The 14,126-nt window shown below is 44.5% G+C and overlaps 1 protein-coding gene across 2 annotated transcripts in view; it reads left to right on the top strand.

Annotated features, from left to right (window-relative positions):
• The window catches only part of LOC138259288 (F-box only protein 27-like), a 284,291-nt gene that overhangs the window by 146,110 nt on the left and 124,055 nt on the right, over nucleotides 1–14,126 (top strand). For both annotated transcript variants that reach the window (XM_069206908.1, XM_069206907.1), the window contains exons 4-5: nucleotides 2,388–2,526; nucleotides 2,954–3,431. In XM_069206908.1, coding sequence (XP_069063009.1) covers nucleotides 2,388–2,526; nucleotides 2,954–3,431 — 617 coding nt within the window. The remainder of the gene's footprint in view (nucleotides 1–2,387; nucleotides 2,527–2,953; nucleotides 3,432–14,126) is intronic.

The raw sequence follows: 14,126 nt of genomic DNA, 5'->3' as shown, positions 1-14,126 counted from the left end.
TTCCCAGCCACTACTTTTTCTGGACAGTATGAGTGTGTTAAAATTCTACTTGGACATGACCAAGAGAATCAGGAAATTGGATCACCTGTTTGGTAATTAAGGTCCGGTCAGAACAGGTTTAGCCTCATTTAAGCAATCTATTTCAAGATGAATTGTTTCCTGTATTATACTCTCATACCAGCTAGCTAAAAAGTCTTTACTCGCTGGATCTAGAGCTCACTCTACAAAAGGGAAAGCTGCTACTTCAGTTCTTTTAAGAGTTGTACCTATTTCTGAAAAATTGTAACGCCGCTACCTGGAAATCTACCCATACCTTTACTAGGCATTACTGCCTGGATTTAGATGCTAAAGCAGACACTCAAGTCCCAACATCCCTCTGTAAATGAGAGCCAGGAGATTAATTCTGTGTTTGCTCTAGTAACTTTGTAGACTTGCACTGGGGAGTATATCCAGCTTCTCCTGTATGTGGTCACTGTTTCTCTTTCACCCTGACCAAGTAGGTCAATCTCTTGAGTTAGTTCTCACTCACTTCTGTGGTTGTGACTCACTCTTATCTTGTGCAAGTGGCGGTAGAGAAGGAGGTTCTAACCGGTCAGGAAGCATAATGCCTTCTTGCAAGAAGCAGCAGCAAAGGTGACCATTCTCAGCACAATGTGCAGACACTGCATTGCTGCCCTTTTTGCCTTGAGCACAGGCAAAACAAAAAGCAGAAGAACTATCAGGCAGTGGTCCCTGATGACACCTCTCATTGGCCAGCCAATCACAGCAATCTTTGAGAGGTCATCTTGATGCTGGAGGCTCACAAAACGCAAGAATAGATCTTTTTAGATTTTCCCCTCAGTGCAACCACATTCCACCAAGTGAGGGTCAGATGTAAGAGGGATGGGTCAGCATCACATGACCCATTGAATTCGTTTTTTCCCCAAAACCTTTCTGCTCCCCTCTTTGGAGGCTCTGAGCACAGAGATAAAGGACAGAAATGCTAATCCACTTCTTTCTCCTCACCTTCCATTTCAGATAATACAGCTTCTGTCCACTGAGTACTGAACCTACCCTCACACTTGCTAGGTGGATTATGTGAAGAATTTGTTCATGGCACCTGCAAATCATGCCTAATTGCCGTTGTGGAATCATAGAATAGGCTTGTGGAGAGATTCTCCATGTCCAAATAGTTTTTTTTAAAGTAAAGTGATGGGCTTGTGTACCTGTTAGACATCAACCTGTCTTAGCTAGAACGATAGACTAACCTTTTGAAATGCATGCTTCATGTAACTTGAATCTTCCCATGGATGAACTCTTTCTTACTGGCTATAATGTCAGCCATGCCTACAAGTTAGGTGCAAACCCAATGGTCTTGAGATCATATTTTGTATTTCATAGTGTAGGAAAACATGACGACTTACTACACCAACATCCATATAGTTCTGAAAGATCCATCTAAAACCCAAACCATCCATCCCCGCCCCAAATCCCAACTGACTTGATGCATATACAGTGTTCTACTCATCCCTTTACCTACTTGATGTGGTGAAACCTGTAAGGAGGCGAGGTATCAGCAAGAGGTCTGCAGCACATACAACCAAGATCCCAAGATTCTTCAAGATGCAGTGACCTACATCAGTTCTGATCACTGCATTTCCTTGCAAAGTAAGTGGATAGACAAATCACCACTTAATACAGACTTTGGCAAACTCTGATTTCAGATTGATAGGTTCCAGATGCGTTGTGAACAGGATACCGTAGAATTCATCCAGGGAGCTATGCCTACTCCACCTCAAAGGAGTTATTTTTCTGTTTAAAAATGGGAATACTACAACAAGTACCTTATACCCAGTAAAATACATGTTGTATACCCATTTTCCTTGTCAAGAATAAATCAGACAAATGGAGACATATCTACAGCAGTTAAAAAGTAATCATTTTGCATGTAACACAACAAAATTCTTTTGCTTCTGAATCAGGGAGGTTATCTGATTTTCTCCAAGATACTTCCATATTCTCATGCGTACCAGACACAGAAAGTTAAGACCTGAAGTGGTTGGCCGCCACTACCTGTTCAAGATCCTTCAACTTTGTGTAAAATAGTCTCCTCGAATTTTCACAAAATACAAGGCCTCAGTGGCATACCGTTATGTTTTCTTAGCATATTATTTTCAAAGTGAAAAACTTTCAATTAAAATGACTTCTGGGTTCTTGCACAAATGTAGTGATAATCAAATGTTTAATAATATATTTATTTATTTGACAGTTAGGATTTTTGGACTTCACATGTATTGCCCAATCTCTGTAGTGAATTGAGTAACATTTCTTTCTTTGCTTTCAATACTTCCCTGATTTTTTACACATCAGGGAGAGCTGCATCTAACACTCATCTACTTTTTCCCTAGGTTTGCTCCAAATCCAGAGTTTGGAGGCATGTACAAGATACATGTACAGCTACTGTCTATGGACCGAAGGCGGGTGATAGATGAGTATGAAGAGGGGCCAATCTCTCTTTCGTCAGGGAGTCATCACCATTATCGTCAGGTATTTATTACCTAAAAGGGCGCATCTCTCTAGTTGTAGGCAGTTGAGGAAGGAATCAAATACTTTAACGTAGGTTACACTAACCAGAGGTTTGCGTTCATCAGAGGAAATGGCCAACCTGTGCAGAACCAAATTCTCTGAAATTTAGGGATTTACTCATGAAAAAAATGTCCCATCTAAGGCTACAAATGGGCAACTGTTGCAACTCCTTGGAAACCATTGAAGTATATCAGCTGGTTTGAACGTGATAATTTGTAGTTAAGAGACGCTTCTTAACAAGTGTTGTTTGTGGTTATCATAGACCCTGTACATTTGCATTGTGTATCAATTTGAAACTCTGCAGGTCCAGAAGAGATGTGGAAAGTAAGTGAGGTGTGAAAAGGCATGACTCCTTTTGCTCAACTAACATTTTGTCTTTTCTGCTCAGGTTTCTCACACGTTCAGACGTTACGGCCCTGGAGTGCGTTTTGTGCATTTTCTGCACAAAGGAAAGGATGTTCTTTTCTGGCGTGGGCACTTTGGGGCACGAATAACAAACTCTTCGGTCAGGGTAAAGTCTAGTGAGGCCTATGAGATTCGTGCTGTAAGACGCTCTACTTCGCTAAGTCTCTCAAGATCACCTAGTAACATAACATTATGGATGGACCTAAATCCACTAATGGATGAGGTGCTTCTGCACATTCTCAGCTTTGTCTCTGCACAGGATCTGTTGTTGCACTGTCGGTGTGTCAGCCGAAGGTGGCGTAGTCTAGTGGACACACCTACATTGTGGCTTCTGAAATGTAAGCGAGAAAAGCGTTTGGAGCTTCTGGAGATATCAAGATTACAACTGGATATACCTTGGGGTCTTGTGTACATAAAGAAGCCTTTCTCCCGGAATCTTCTGAGAAACCCTTGTGGACAAGGTAAGGAGTAACAGATGACATGGTTAGAATACTTGCCCTTTTTCTTGGAGTTTCCAATGTCACATTTGAGACAATGTTTTGAAGTATGCAATTTTGGGGGTTTTAATGGAGCTTTCCAGTGCTCTCCTGATGGAACACTACAAACCTCTATCATGTAGTATTTGATAAAATGAAAAGGAGTCTTTGGTGACACCCGCAATTTTTAATTCTAGTGCAATGTCAGATCATTCAAATTAAATAAAATAATGTCCAAAAACCATCTTTTACTTTTATTCAATTCATTCTGTAATCTTTATTAAATCAGTATTTTCTACTAAATCAGTTTCAAACTCTGAGTTGCTTTTTAAAGGATCTAACAAATTGTTCTAAACAATTTCAGAAATAACTTGAACCACTGCACATCCAAGAATCATCATACTAAAAACTTTGAACTCTCCTTAATTAAAGATCTTAAACTAGTTGTGCTGTGGTAGATAAACCTGCTTTTGTAAAGATAGCGATATAGTCTAACAACAAATAACAGGTCCTCTGAAGTCATGCTATGCTTTGCTTTTGTTTTTCATGTGTTTAATCTTATTTATATGTGAGTTAGCTTGATTAGTGACTCTATAGAAAATACAAAATGAACGAATATTCACAGTAGTAGTATATTCCAAACATAAACATTTCCCTCACTGCATTTCTTTTTCAGCATCTTCCAGTATTGCTGTCTATGCTCTGGTTCCAAAGCTAAATTAAGTTGCAATAATATTTCTAATGTGTCCACAAAGTTTATATTCATATTCCAAAGTCTAGTGTGTTCAAGACATGATGCCATAGTTTTGCCTTACTGCTTGCTGTAAGTGACATGTGCATCGGCTCTCCATCTTGTCAGATACCAAATGTGAAATGGTGTTAAACAATCCTTTAAATACTTGCATTAAGTACATTTTTATATCTAAGCTGTGCCACGAGGTAAAACACATTAATAAACCTCTGTCATATTGAGGAAAGAGTTCCCATAACTCTCATACGTCCAAAAATCAGGACTGTACTTTGCCATCAAACCAAGACAAATGTTGTTAATTTGCTTTACAACTCCAAATGAACAATTAAAACAATAATAATAATTACATGAAAACTCCTGAAAGCAAATTAAGAAGCCTGTAGTCCACTGGAGCATGAATTTTCTTGAAGTCCATTGCTTTACTTTTTTTAAAAGAGTTTCAGAGCTCTACTTTTATGTAAAGAGATGCAGATCGCTGCTTGTTTTGTAACTCACATTGACATCAGAGTAGATAGTTACCCTATATAAAAGTATGAAGTATAACAAATAATTAGATTTGGAGCTATGATACACTATACCTATACTAATGTTATAGTTTTGATTAACACCCAAATCCTTTTCTAACTGGAAAAACATAGCAAATTATATTACACAACCATATTTAAGATAATATTTAATTTAGTATTTGGTTCGTTTAAAATGTGCATGAAATAGTAAAAGATACACATGCTTATGAATTCCATACTCGTCACTGGCATTGCAAAACTGGAATGCAGTTACTTCTGTGCTAAGTAATCAAAACACTCTTGATTGCAGTATTATTATTTTTTTGTTTCAGCTGTTTTTATTCAGGGTTTTTAAAAATTAGTTTTGATTAATTCACTACATCAACAAAATTGAAGCCAGTTAGATTGCGTACACCTTAACTCCCTGTGTTTACTGTGTACAGTCACAATGCAGGCAATTTTCTTAAGACATGATATAATGTGCAAACAGCTTCTGTGATATCTTCGTCTTAGAGGCACTCGTGGAGTGTTAGGAATGAAAAAAGCCAGGTATTAGATGGTGTGGTGGGTCTGGGGATGCCAAATGTGTAAAAAATGTGAATACAGTGTTAAGCATCAACATCCACAGGTGCTGCGGTCCTGTGTACATGTTTACTAACCACTTCCCGCTGGATTTCAACATTGTAGGAGGTCTGTGGTTTGATCATGCTACCCTTGAACGATGACAGGCATGTGGTTGCGTAGGGTCCCCTCAGGGTGGGTGGCTGTCATTCTTGGCTTCAGTATTCGCAATATAGGTGTCCCAGTTTTAACCCCCCATCATGATTATTCCCTTGGCATGCAGTGTGCTCGATTCCGCGTGTGCCAATTGTAGTAGTGTAGGTAGCCATTTAGCAGTGTCTGGGGCTGCTGGTGCTTTCCAGTGCAATGCGATTGGCCACTTAAAAAGAACAAACACAAGGGTCTATAAACCAATGGAGATGCCCATCTCCCTTGGCCTTCGGGCAGAGGCCAAGGAGGCAGTACTCAGGGTGGGCATGAGTGTGTTACCAGATAGTTCTGCAGTGGTGGTCATTATTTCCACCCACCTCATTTGTGGTGGTGGACAGACCCAAACCACGTGGTAACATCCCACATCTGCAAGCTTGCATCTCTGGCATTCAAGTGAGGATGTAGGGAATATGCACTTGATGCGCGGGGGAGGAAAGATAAACATAATGTGTATAATTAATTGCGTAAAGCAGAATCTGGAATTTCTGGATGCTTCCTTTACGTGTTGAAGAACCCTTGTCCGGGCCTTGTCGGTCAGTGGTTGAGGAAGAACTTTGTTCCACAGGGTCAGCGCCTTCCCCACATCCATTAGAGCGCCAGTTGTCAGTGCCACATATAGTGCTGACATGGCCTTGTGTGATCCGCCATAAGTGAGGAGTGCGTGTAGGTCGGGCGCCTCTCCAGCGCCCCATGTAATTCTTACTGTGTGCTGAATGGCATGGTAGGATAAGAAGTGTCCCGCGCTCATGGTGTATGTGTCTGTTATGTTCATAAAGGACACAAGGGTTCCCTCATTAAAGACATCTCCCAAAGTGTTGATCCCTGCCATTTTCAACAGCGTCAGATCATGCCGGTTGGTCAGCTGCTGCACGCCCGGCAGTTGGTCCAAGGCAATCAGTGGCAAGTATGGCGTGGCCTTGCACATGCACAAACCAATGCCAGCACACACACTCTGTTATCATCAGACATGATCCTCTCTGGGGAAGATGAGTACGATCATCAGCCAGGTATAGACACCCATCCTGATAGCCTTGACCAAACAGCCACCTGATCAGCACCCGGAGTCACATCCAGCCAGCACAGTGGCCATTGCTGCTTCACCGCTGCATAATATGCTTCGAAATTAGGTGCGGGGATACCTCCTTCAAGTAATGATCACACGTCAGCAGCCTGCTCCCCGTATTAAAGCCAAGAGGAGGCCGTTCAGTTCCTGGTAAAAGCTTTTAGGGAGCATTAATGGCAGTGCAGCAAAGTAATACAACAATCTAGGAAGTGCTAACATATTGGCTATTGCTACTTGTCCTAGCAGAAATAGGGGTGGGGAGCACCAGAATGGGAGGGAACCATGTACTGATCGCACTGCATAGTCTAGGTTGCCTTCTTTCAGGGCCCTGTTATAAATATATTTGGACACCCAAGTATTTAATTAAATGTGTCGTAACACCATTAGAGTTGGTGTTCTGGGCAGGTGTCTCTGTGGGGTTCGGAATCGGAGTGATAGGGAACAAGCAAGATTTGGGACAGTTTATTTTGAGGCCGGATATAGTTCCAAAGTCATCTAACAGTTGCATCTAACCTGGTAAAGAAGCCCTAACGTCATGTAGAAAGATGAACGCATCGCCCTCATAAAGAGACACAGGGTGATAGATGTTCAGTTCAGGAATCTCAAAGTCCTGCACCTGCCGCTACAGGCAAGTGGCTCCATGTCAATTGCAAAGAGCATTGGCGACAGCGAGCACCCTTGTCTAGTGTCTCTCAGTATTTGGAAGCTGCCTGATATCAGTTGTCCTATCCTCACTCTAGCCATCGGATTTGAGTACAACATTCAAATTCCCCCACATAAACCCTGGCCCAAAATCCATGTGTTGCAGAATCAACAGTAGGAATTCCCAACATAATGAATCAAAGGCCTTCTCAATGTCAAGAGACATTACAACCCTGTTGTATGTCTCTGGAGGTGTGTTGTGAATGATCAGTAAAAGCCGTTGTATATTAAGGAAAGCACTACGTCCAGGTATAAATCCAGATTGATTATTGTGGACCTATGTGCCTTTCAAGGGAAGCAATCTGTGAGTACTTTTTCCCAGGACTTTGCACTCAAAGTTGAATAGGGCTAGTGGACAGTATGATCACATGTATAATGGATCATATCCCGGTTTGTGGAGGACCACTATGAGTGCCTCTCCTTGTGTGTTTGGAAGTTGGCCACGCATTCAGGTTTCATTAAATACCTCTAGAATAGGCTGGGTAAGCAGAGCTTAGACCGGCATTGTATTCAACTTGGCCATCCATCTGTGCCCGGAGTTATATTTCTGGTTATCTGAGCTTTGGCCATCCTGACCTCTTTATATCGAATGGGTTCTTCCAACTTGGCCCCCTGGAGTGGGAAAAGCCGGGGTAAAGGGAGGCAAGACATGAATCCTTGCAACAGATCAGGGGCAGAGGCATCCACATCCCCTTACAGAGTGCTGTAGTAAACTCGAAGTGCGTCATTAATGTCAGCCTGCGTGGCGGCCAGTGAGACATCTTCGCATCTGATGGCTCCAATTGGTGTGCGTTATTGGTCTTCCTTGACCAACCATGGTAGTAGTCTGCCTGATCAGTCACTCTCAGCATGCTGCATGGCCAGTTGGTGTTTATACTCATCTTTGCTTCCCTATATTCCCCACAAAAATGTTGGAGGCACTCAGTTCCCCATCTCCTGGACAGCCACTGCTCTAAGGGGAGTAGGTCCCTCTCTATTTTCAGTAATTCGTCATGCACTACTTGCCGGATCCTCCCCAGGTGACAGCATGCAATGACCACAATCCCGTTTTATGCGCATCCCATTCCTTAGCCCTAAGGGAGGAGGATCCCTTGTTGAGGTCAAAGTTCTGAGTGGTTCATGTAGAAAGGCCTTCATTAAAGGGTGTGGCAGATATTGCTTCTGTCTCAAGGAGGCAGGTGGGTACTCACGATTTTGGCATGCCCCATTGCAAAACTGCATGTTGCGAACAGTGGTCCGAGAGCATACTGGCCAGGTACTCTGATCGGGTGATCAGTGAGCCCTGTTGTGTGGTGCAAAGAATTGGATCAAGCCTGGTGTGGAAGTCTTGAACCGGGGAACAGAATATGTATTCACGGGCCATCTGTTTCCCAGCCGCCACACATCATGTGCCTCTGTGTTAACCAATTCCAAAAGTACAGCATCGTCTGTGTACCCACCCCACCCTTTAAGGGAGGAGTAGAGCAGTCCCAGATCATGTGCAGCACGCAGTTGATGTACCTATCCCAGAGGCTCTGCGTTGCCAGGTCATGAAAGAGCGCAGGAGTAAGCATATCAAACAATTTGGTATGATTGGTGTTGGGTGCATTCATCCCCTCGAGTGTTAGCTGTGCTCCATCCAAGTGTCCCTCCAAATCCACATATCTACCCCCTGCATCTGCGCTGTGATGGCCTACCACATACCCGATCCCCCAGTGCGATCAAAATCAGTACGCCCTGGGCAAATACAGGGGAGGTTGTGCCATAGTCCTGCCACCTCCATTTGGCATGGCCCTTCTACAGTTCCACAGCCGTGCGTTTCTTGCAGTATGGCAATATGTGTGTGACGATGCTTAAGATATGCATGGATCTAATAGCGCTTAGCCGGGGTTGCCATGCCGTGCACATTCCATCTTACCACATTATACTGTGAGATAAGAATTTCTTTATGTGTCCCCATGTTGTGTTGCGATAACGTGTTTGGCAGACCACAGGACTTTTGCTCATGGTGTCCTGTATCCTATGTGTGTTATGACTCGCAAGTAAGTAGCTCCTCTCTCCCTCCCACCAGCGTACTTAACCCAGCCAAGTGCCCCTTAACAATAACCATAAACCCAACAAACTATATGAGGGGCAAAACATGTCCAATTTGAAGTCTCACTCTGTGGGGCATGGAGGTACCAGTGTCTATCTTCCCCATGGCTTAGGTGCGATACAGAAGAGACAGCATCTAGCCCTCCCTGGCTTGATACCTTACCTTGTGTGTGCCCAGGCACAACAGCATGCGGGGTACACAAGTTCATTCATGCAGTGGCCTTCAATACCTGTGTCACAGGCATCTGCCGATCATGGGATGACTTTGGGCCTTAGTAAACTCCATCTGTCTGACACCAAGTCACCTGAGTCAGAGTCAGACTCTGATGGGCGCTCAGTGCATAGTAGAGCAAAAGGGTTTGTGCTGCGTTGCAGTTTCTCTTACACCGCTTGTGCCTGCTCTGCTGCCACTTGATCCTGGGATAGTTTCCTTCTGATGGGCCTCCTCTTGCGCTGCTGAGTTTTTGACATCTGCCACTCCCCAGCGCTTAATTCTGCAGGGGTGGGGGGCTCTGTCAGTCCATTAGCGTGCTGCCAGGTCCACATGTCATCTGAGGAAGGAAAAATGTGGGTCTTTTCACCATCAATTACTCTTAGTTTGGCTGGAACTTGAAGCGCATATTTAAAGTTTAGTTTGCGGAGATGGTGTTTGACGTTTGTGTAGGATTTTTTAAGTCGCTGTTCTTCCATCCTGAAATCAGGGTATTGCGTGATCTCTGTGTTTTCGTATTGCCAGGACCCCTTCACATGGAACTGTTGCAGCAATAAGCTGCAGTCCCAATAGTTAGTTGAGCGATCATTGGGTGTGGTGGGACACCTGGAGGAGGTGGTTTGCCTGGAATCTGATGCACCCTTCTATGGAAAATAATTGTGACACCTTGTCTGCCAGTACTGTCCCCATCAGCTAGTCCTCAAGCAACACCTCCACACAGGGTCCCTCGGATCGTTCGGGGAAGCTGAATAGGTGGGTGTTGTTGCTCCTGGAGCACCTTTCTGCGTCTGCTCTCCTCTGCGGTGCAAAGTGGGCACTTCATTGTCTTCAACTGCAGCTCCTGCACCATGGGTCTCAATGTAATCTGGGTGGATTCTGCTTCATCCACCTGGTTGGCCAGTTTGCGATGGTCGGCCTGCAGCAAATTTACATCCAATGAGACAGTGTCAATCTGATCTTCCAGGGAGGTTTTAGTGTCTAGGTTGGCCTGTAACACCTTATCAAAATGGGTAGAATGGTTGCTTTAAAATGGTTCTTAGTGTCCAGGATATGGTCTGCAGGAGCAGAGGGCATCGTCGATTCGCCCTTTACGTGGTAGGGGTTTGGTGATCTCTGGCTTCACCATCATGACAACCTTGCAGTGTGACCCTAGAGGTAAAGCAGAGAGAGTGGCAGAGTCAGTTAATCACCAAAAATGTCTGTGATATATGTTTGCAGGTCTTATGGGGCAAGAGAAGATGGTGGTGCTCCGCGGGCATTTGTCAATATGTGATTTCTGAATATCACTAAGTGCGGTCAAAACCAGGCGTCTCTCTCCTCACATCAGGACTCTCATGTCTCCAGATAAGGAGTGGAGTGTGGTGCGCAAGCCTCGAACAACACCAGGCATAAGGAGCTGCAATCCAGGCACTAAGTACTGGGTTGAGCCAATGCCGACAAAGCAAACGCTTCAGCTTGTTCTGGCAGCGCAGTTCAGAGCGCTATACAAGCAAGTTCAGATTTTGTTGTGCTTCTCAGTCAGTGAGAATATGTAATCCATGCATCTAAAGTCCAGCACTACCACTCCAGTCGGCTATAAGAAAGGGATCCAAGCCAGTGACTGGGGGCAGGTCGGGTCAACAGTGTAGCTGTTCAATTGGTGTTGACAGTAGGCAGGGTAGCCAAAGCAGGCAGGGTCCCTTACACTGCATGGGTCCCCAGTGTCTCATGTTGGAGGACCCTGGGGAGCCGTGGGCATGGGGTTCCAATAGTCACATCCTCCTGACATCTCCTGCCCCCACCCACCCCCCGAGTTGGAGACAGGACGGCTGGGGTCCCCTCACGGAAGATTCAGGGCACCAGGAGGTTTAGGAGTCAGTGCATTATGGCAGGGGCAGGAAACAGCAGGCAACAGCATCACGGATTCACCCCAACGTCTCCTGCGGGCTGCAGCAGCAATGCATGCAGAGTACTCCCCTACCTGCGGGTCTGTCAACCACTAGGACTTCCAGATGTGCAGCTGACAGTGGCACTGCAGAACTGCTCCAATGTAGCAGCATCGCACCGCTGGCCACACTGAAATTAGTGCCTCTATAGGGTTGCTGAAGTGGCATACCAGTGCCCCCACTCCCTGCGGCAGCAGGACCCGAACAAAGGACAGTGCGTCACGCTGGAAGCGCCTGAAGACCAGAGTGCATTCTAGGAGCTCCGATGCAGATGTGGGTCACCGTGAGCAGGGATGTCGGCCGCCTTGGCCATGGGGTTACATTAATGGGCCCCCCCAGCAGATTACATCAGCTCCCATCATGGTGCACCCAGTCTTTACCATGGTGTGTTCGCCTTGCACAGTGTGGCAGTGCCAGGGTCTGCAGGACCCAGGCTGCAAAAAACAGTCACGCCCTCAGTCTGGGGGTGGCTAGCAGTCCTCCAAGAGGGTACACGGGTGGCAGTGACAGGTTGGCCTTCCCTCCTATTGCGGTGTCCGGAAAGGCCCTGTCTTAGTCCCCACCGTTCTTCACCACAGGCCTCTCTGTCGTCTAGGTTATGAAGGTGCTCACCTGCTGGTTACATAATCGATGACCCCTGGAAGCGGGCACAGGCACAATGGTCCCGATCAGGTGAAAGCAGCTGAATGGGAAGGATGGATAAAGGATTTTATTCGGGCCAGCCTCAGCTCACTGAGGTGTGTCCGATATGGCCACCATCTTGTCCATTCCCCCCGATTGTAGTATTCCTTAATTAGGTCCGTATACTTTTTTTTAATGAACACAGTACTTATTAAGCCCTTACTCTGCTCGTTTCAAAATTGCCTCCTTGCTAAGTTGCAGTTATACCCTCCCGCTCCTATTTGGGGAGATGGTGTGGCTAATCCTCACCATTGGTGGCCTTCACCAAGCCTTGCTTTGTTCCTACTCCCTATGGTGCACCTTCAGGCCCTCCTACTGGTTCACAGCAGACTGCTGTAGATTTGATGCTGGTCAACACCAATCCAGACAGCTTCAAAGCTGACCTAGCTCTATAAGTGCCCTGAGCTTCTCCTCTGAAGGCCTCCTAAATTGCTCCAGTTCTAGTGGCAGCTCCACGCTCAACGTCAATATCAGATTTGTCTACCCTTTCTCTAAGATCCATGCCTTTCTGGCCAAAACAAAACAAACAAAAAGTCAAGCCCCTTCAAGATACCACCTTGTGTCAGCCAATATCTTGCCTCTGCACGTTCTTGAGTTAGGAGGAGATATTTGGTTTGCATTATGGTACTATTTGGATGTCTTCCTTTGTTCTATACAGTGACGTTGTGAACAGTGGAGCAGAAACACTCCTCTGTGATTATAAAAGCACTTACATACTTGTATTTATCTGTTTGATATTGTGCCAACAAGGCAACACAAACAAAGCACAAAATACAATATGCAATTTATACATTACGTTTCTGTTGTAACCTGACTCGCACATACAAAAACATTTCAGCATGACATTGATATATCAATACATTATTCAGCAGTCTTATAATCATTCCAATCCATAAAGGACCCCTACAGTTAATCATTGTTACAAAAAGCCTACTCTAAAATCATTTCAGTTTGTTTAAATACAGTTGCTATCAATTGTCGTATCCCAAAACATAATCTCAAATTATTACATTCTCAAATTGTTTTTAGGAGATCACACACACGGTAAACTAAAAATCAGAATTAGTAGATGTTTCCTTTCCTCAAGAAAAGCTCTACAGAAAACAATTAGATGACCCAGAGTTAAGGGTAAATGTTTACAACAATGACACGAAACAGTATCTATTCTTGCATAATTTGGTGCCCCCCCCCCCATTTTATAATTGACCACCTTCTAAACATACAACTCTAAATATTGTGCAGGTAAAGATGTAAAACACAGTAGGGTAGTAAGGGTGAAAGGCGCCGCACAATCTAGGCAGTAAAACAGTAATTGCAGACAAGTGACAAGATCATAGATGAGTCTGGTGCAACCTGGCCCAGTGCCTTACTACCCTGTAGGCACCAAGAATGGGTATCACAGTACCCAAAGACAAAATTGAACAATAATGGCCACAGCACACAGGAAGTATAGTCCAAACAGTATGGCAGGGATAGTTGCCCCTGGTAGTATGATGTTGAAGTACACAATTGCAAGAAGTCTCAAGTCTTATGTGTAGATGGTATCTTTAATTAACAGATACTGGTCATCAAAGTGTCATCAGCGCAATACAGCCAACACGTGTTTCGTCACGACAATCAGTGTCTAGATTTATCTTTAACTACATGCTTTGATACACTTTCGTTGAACTGAGGGTATACCCTGTGTATCAAACGAAGGCATGAGCCCAAGTCTGTCCTTGATATTCTGTACACTTCTCATCCACGGTGCTAATGTAGTGAGCTGTAATGATCTTTAATCAACTGCCTCAACGAACTCCCTGCTGCATCCACAAACAGGCCCCGTAGTTGAGAATCCTTTGCTGTGACTTATATTTGTCAAATCCAACTCCAAGCTCAGTGCACTACTAACTGTACCCCATAGAAGATTTTACCGTATTTTCCAAACATTAATTTACGTTAATGTCTTTTTCCAAGAGGACTTCACATATATACAGGGTTACGTTCACTATTTTTGC

The sequence above is a fragment of the Pleurodeles waltl genome, chromosome 9 (genome assembly GCF_031143425.1).
Source record: "Pleurodeles waltl isolate 20211129_DDA chromosome 9, aPleWal1.hap1.20221129, whole genome shotgun sequence".
In the NCBI taxonomy this organism is placed as follows: domain Eukaryota; kingdom Metazoa; phylum Chordata; class Amphibia; order Caudata; family Salamandridae; genus Pleurodeles; species Pleurodeles waltl.
The sequence above is the reverse complement of the archived record's forward strand: the minus strand, read 5'-3'. Positions and strand labels throughout refer to the sequence as shown.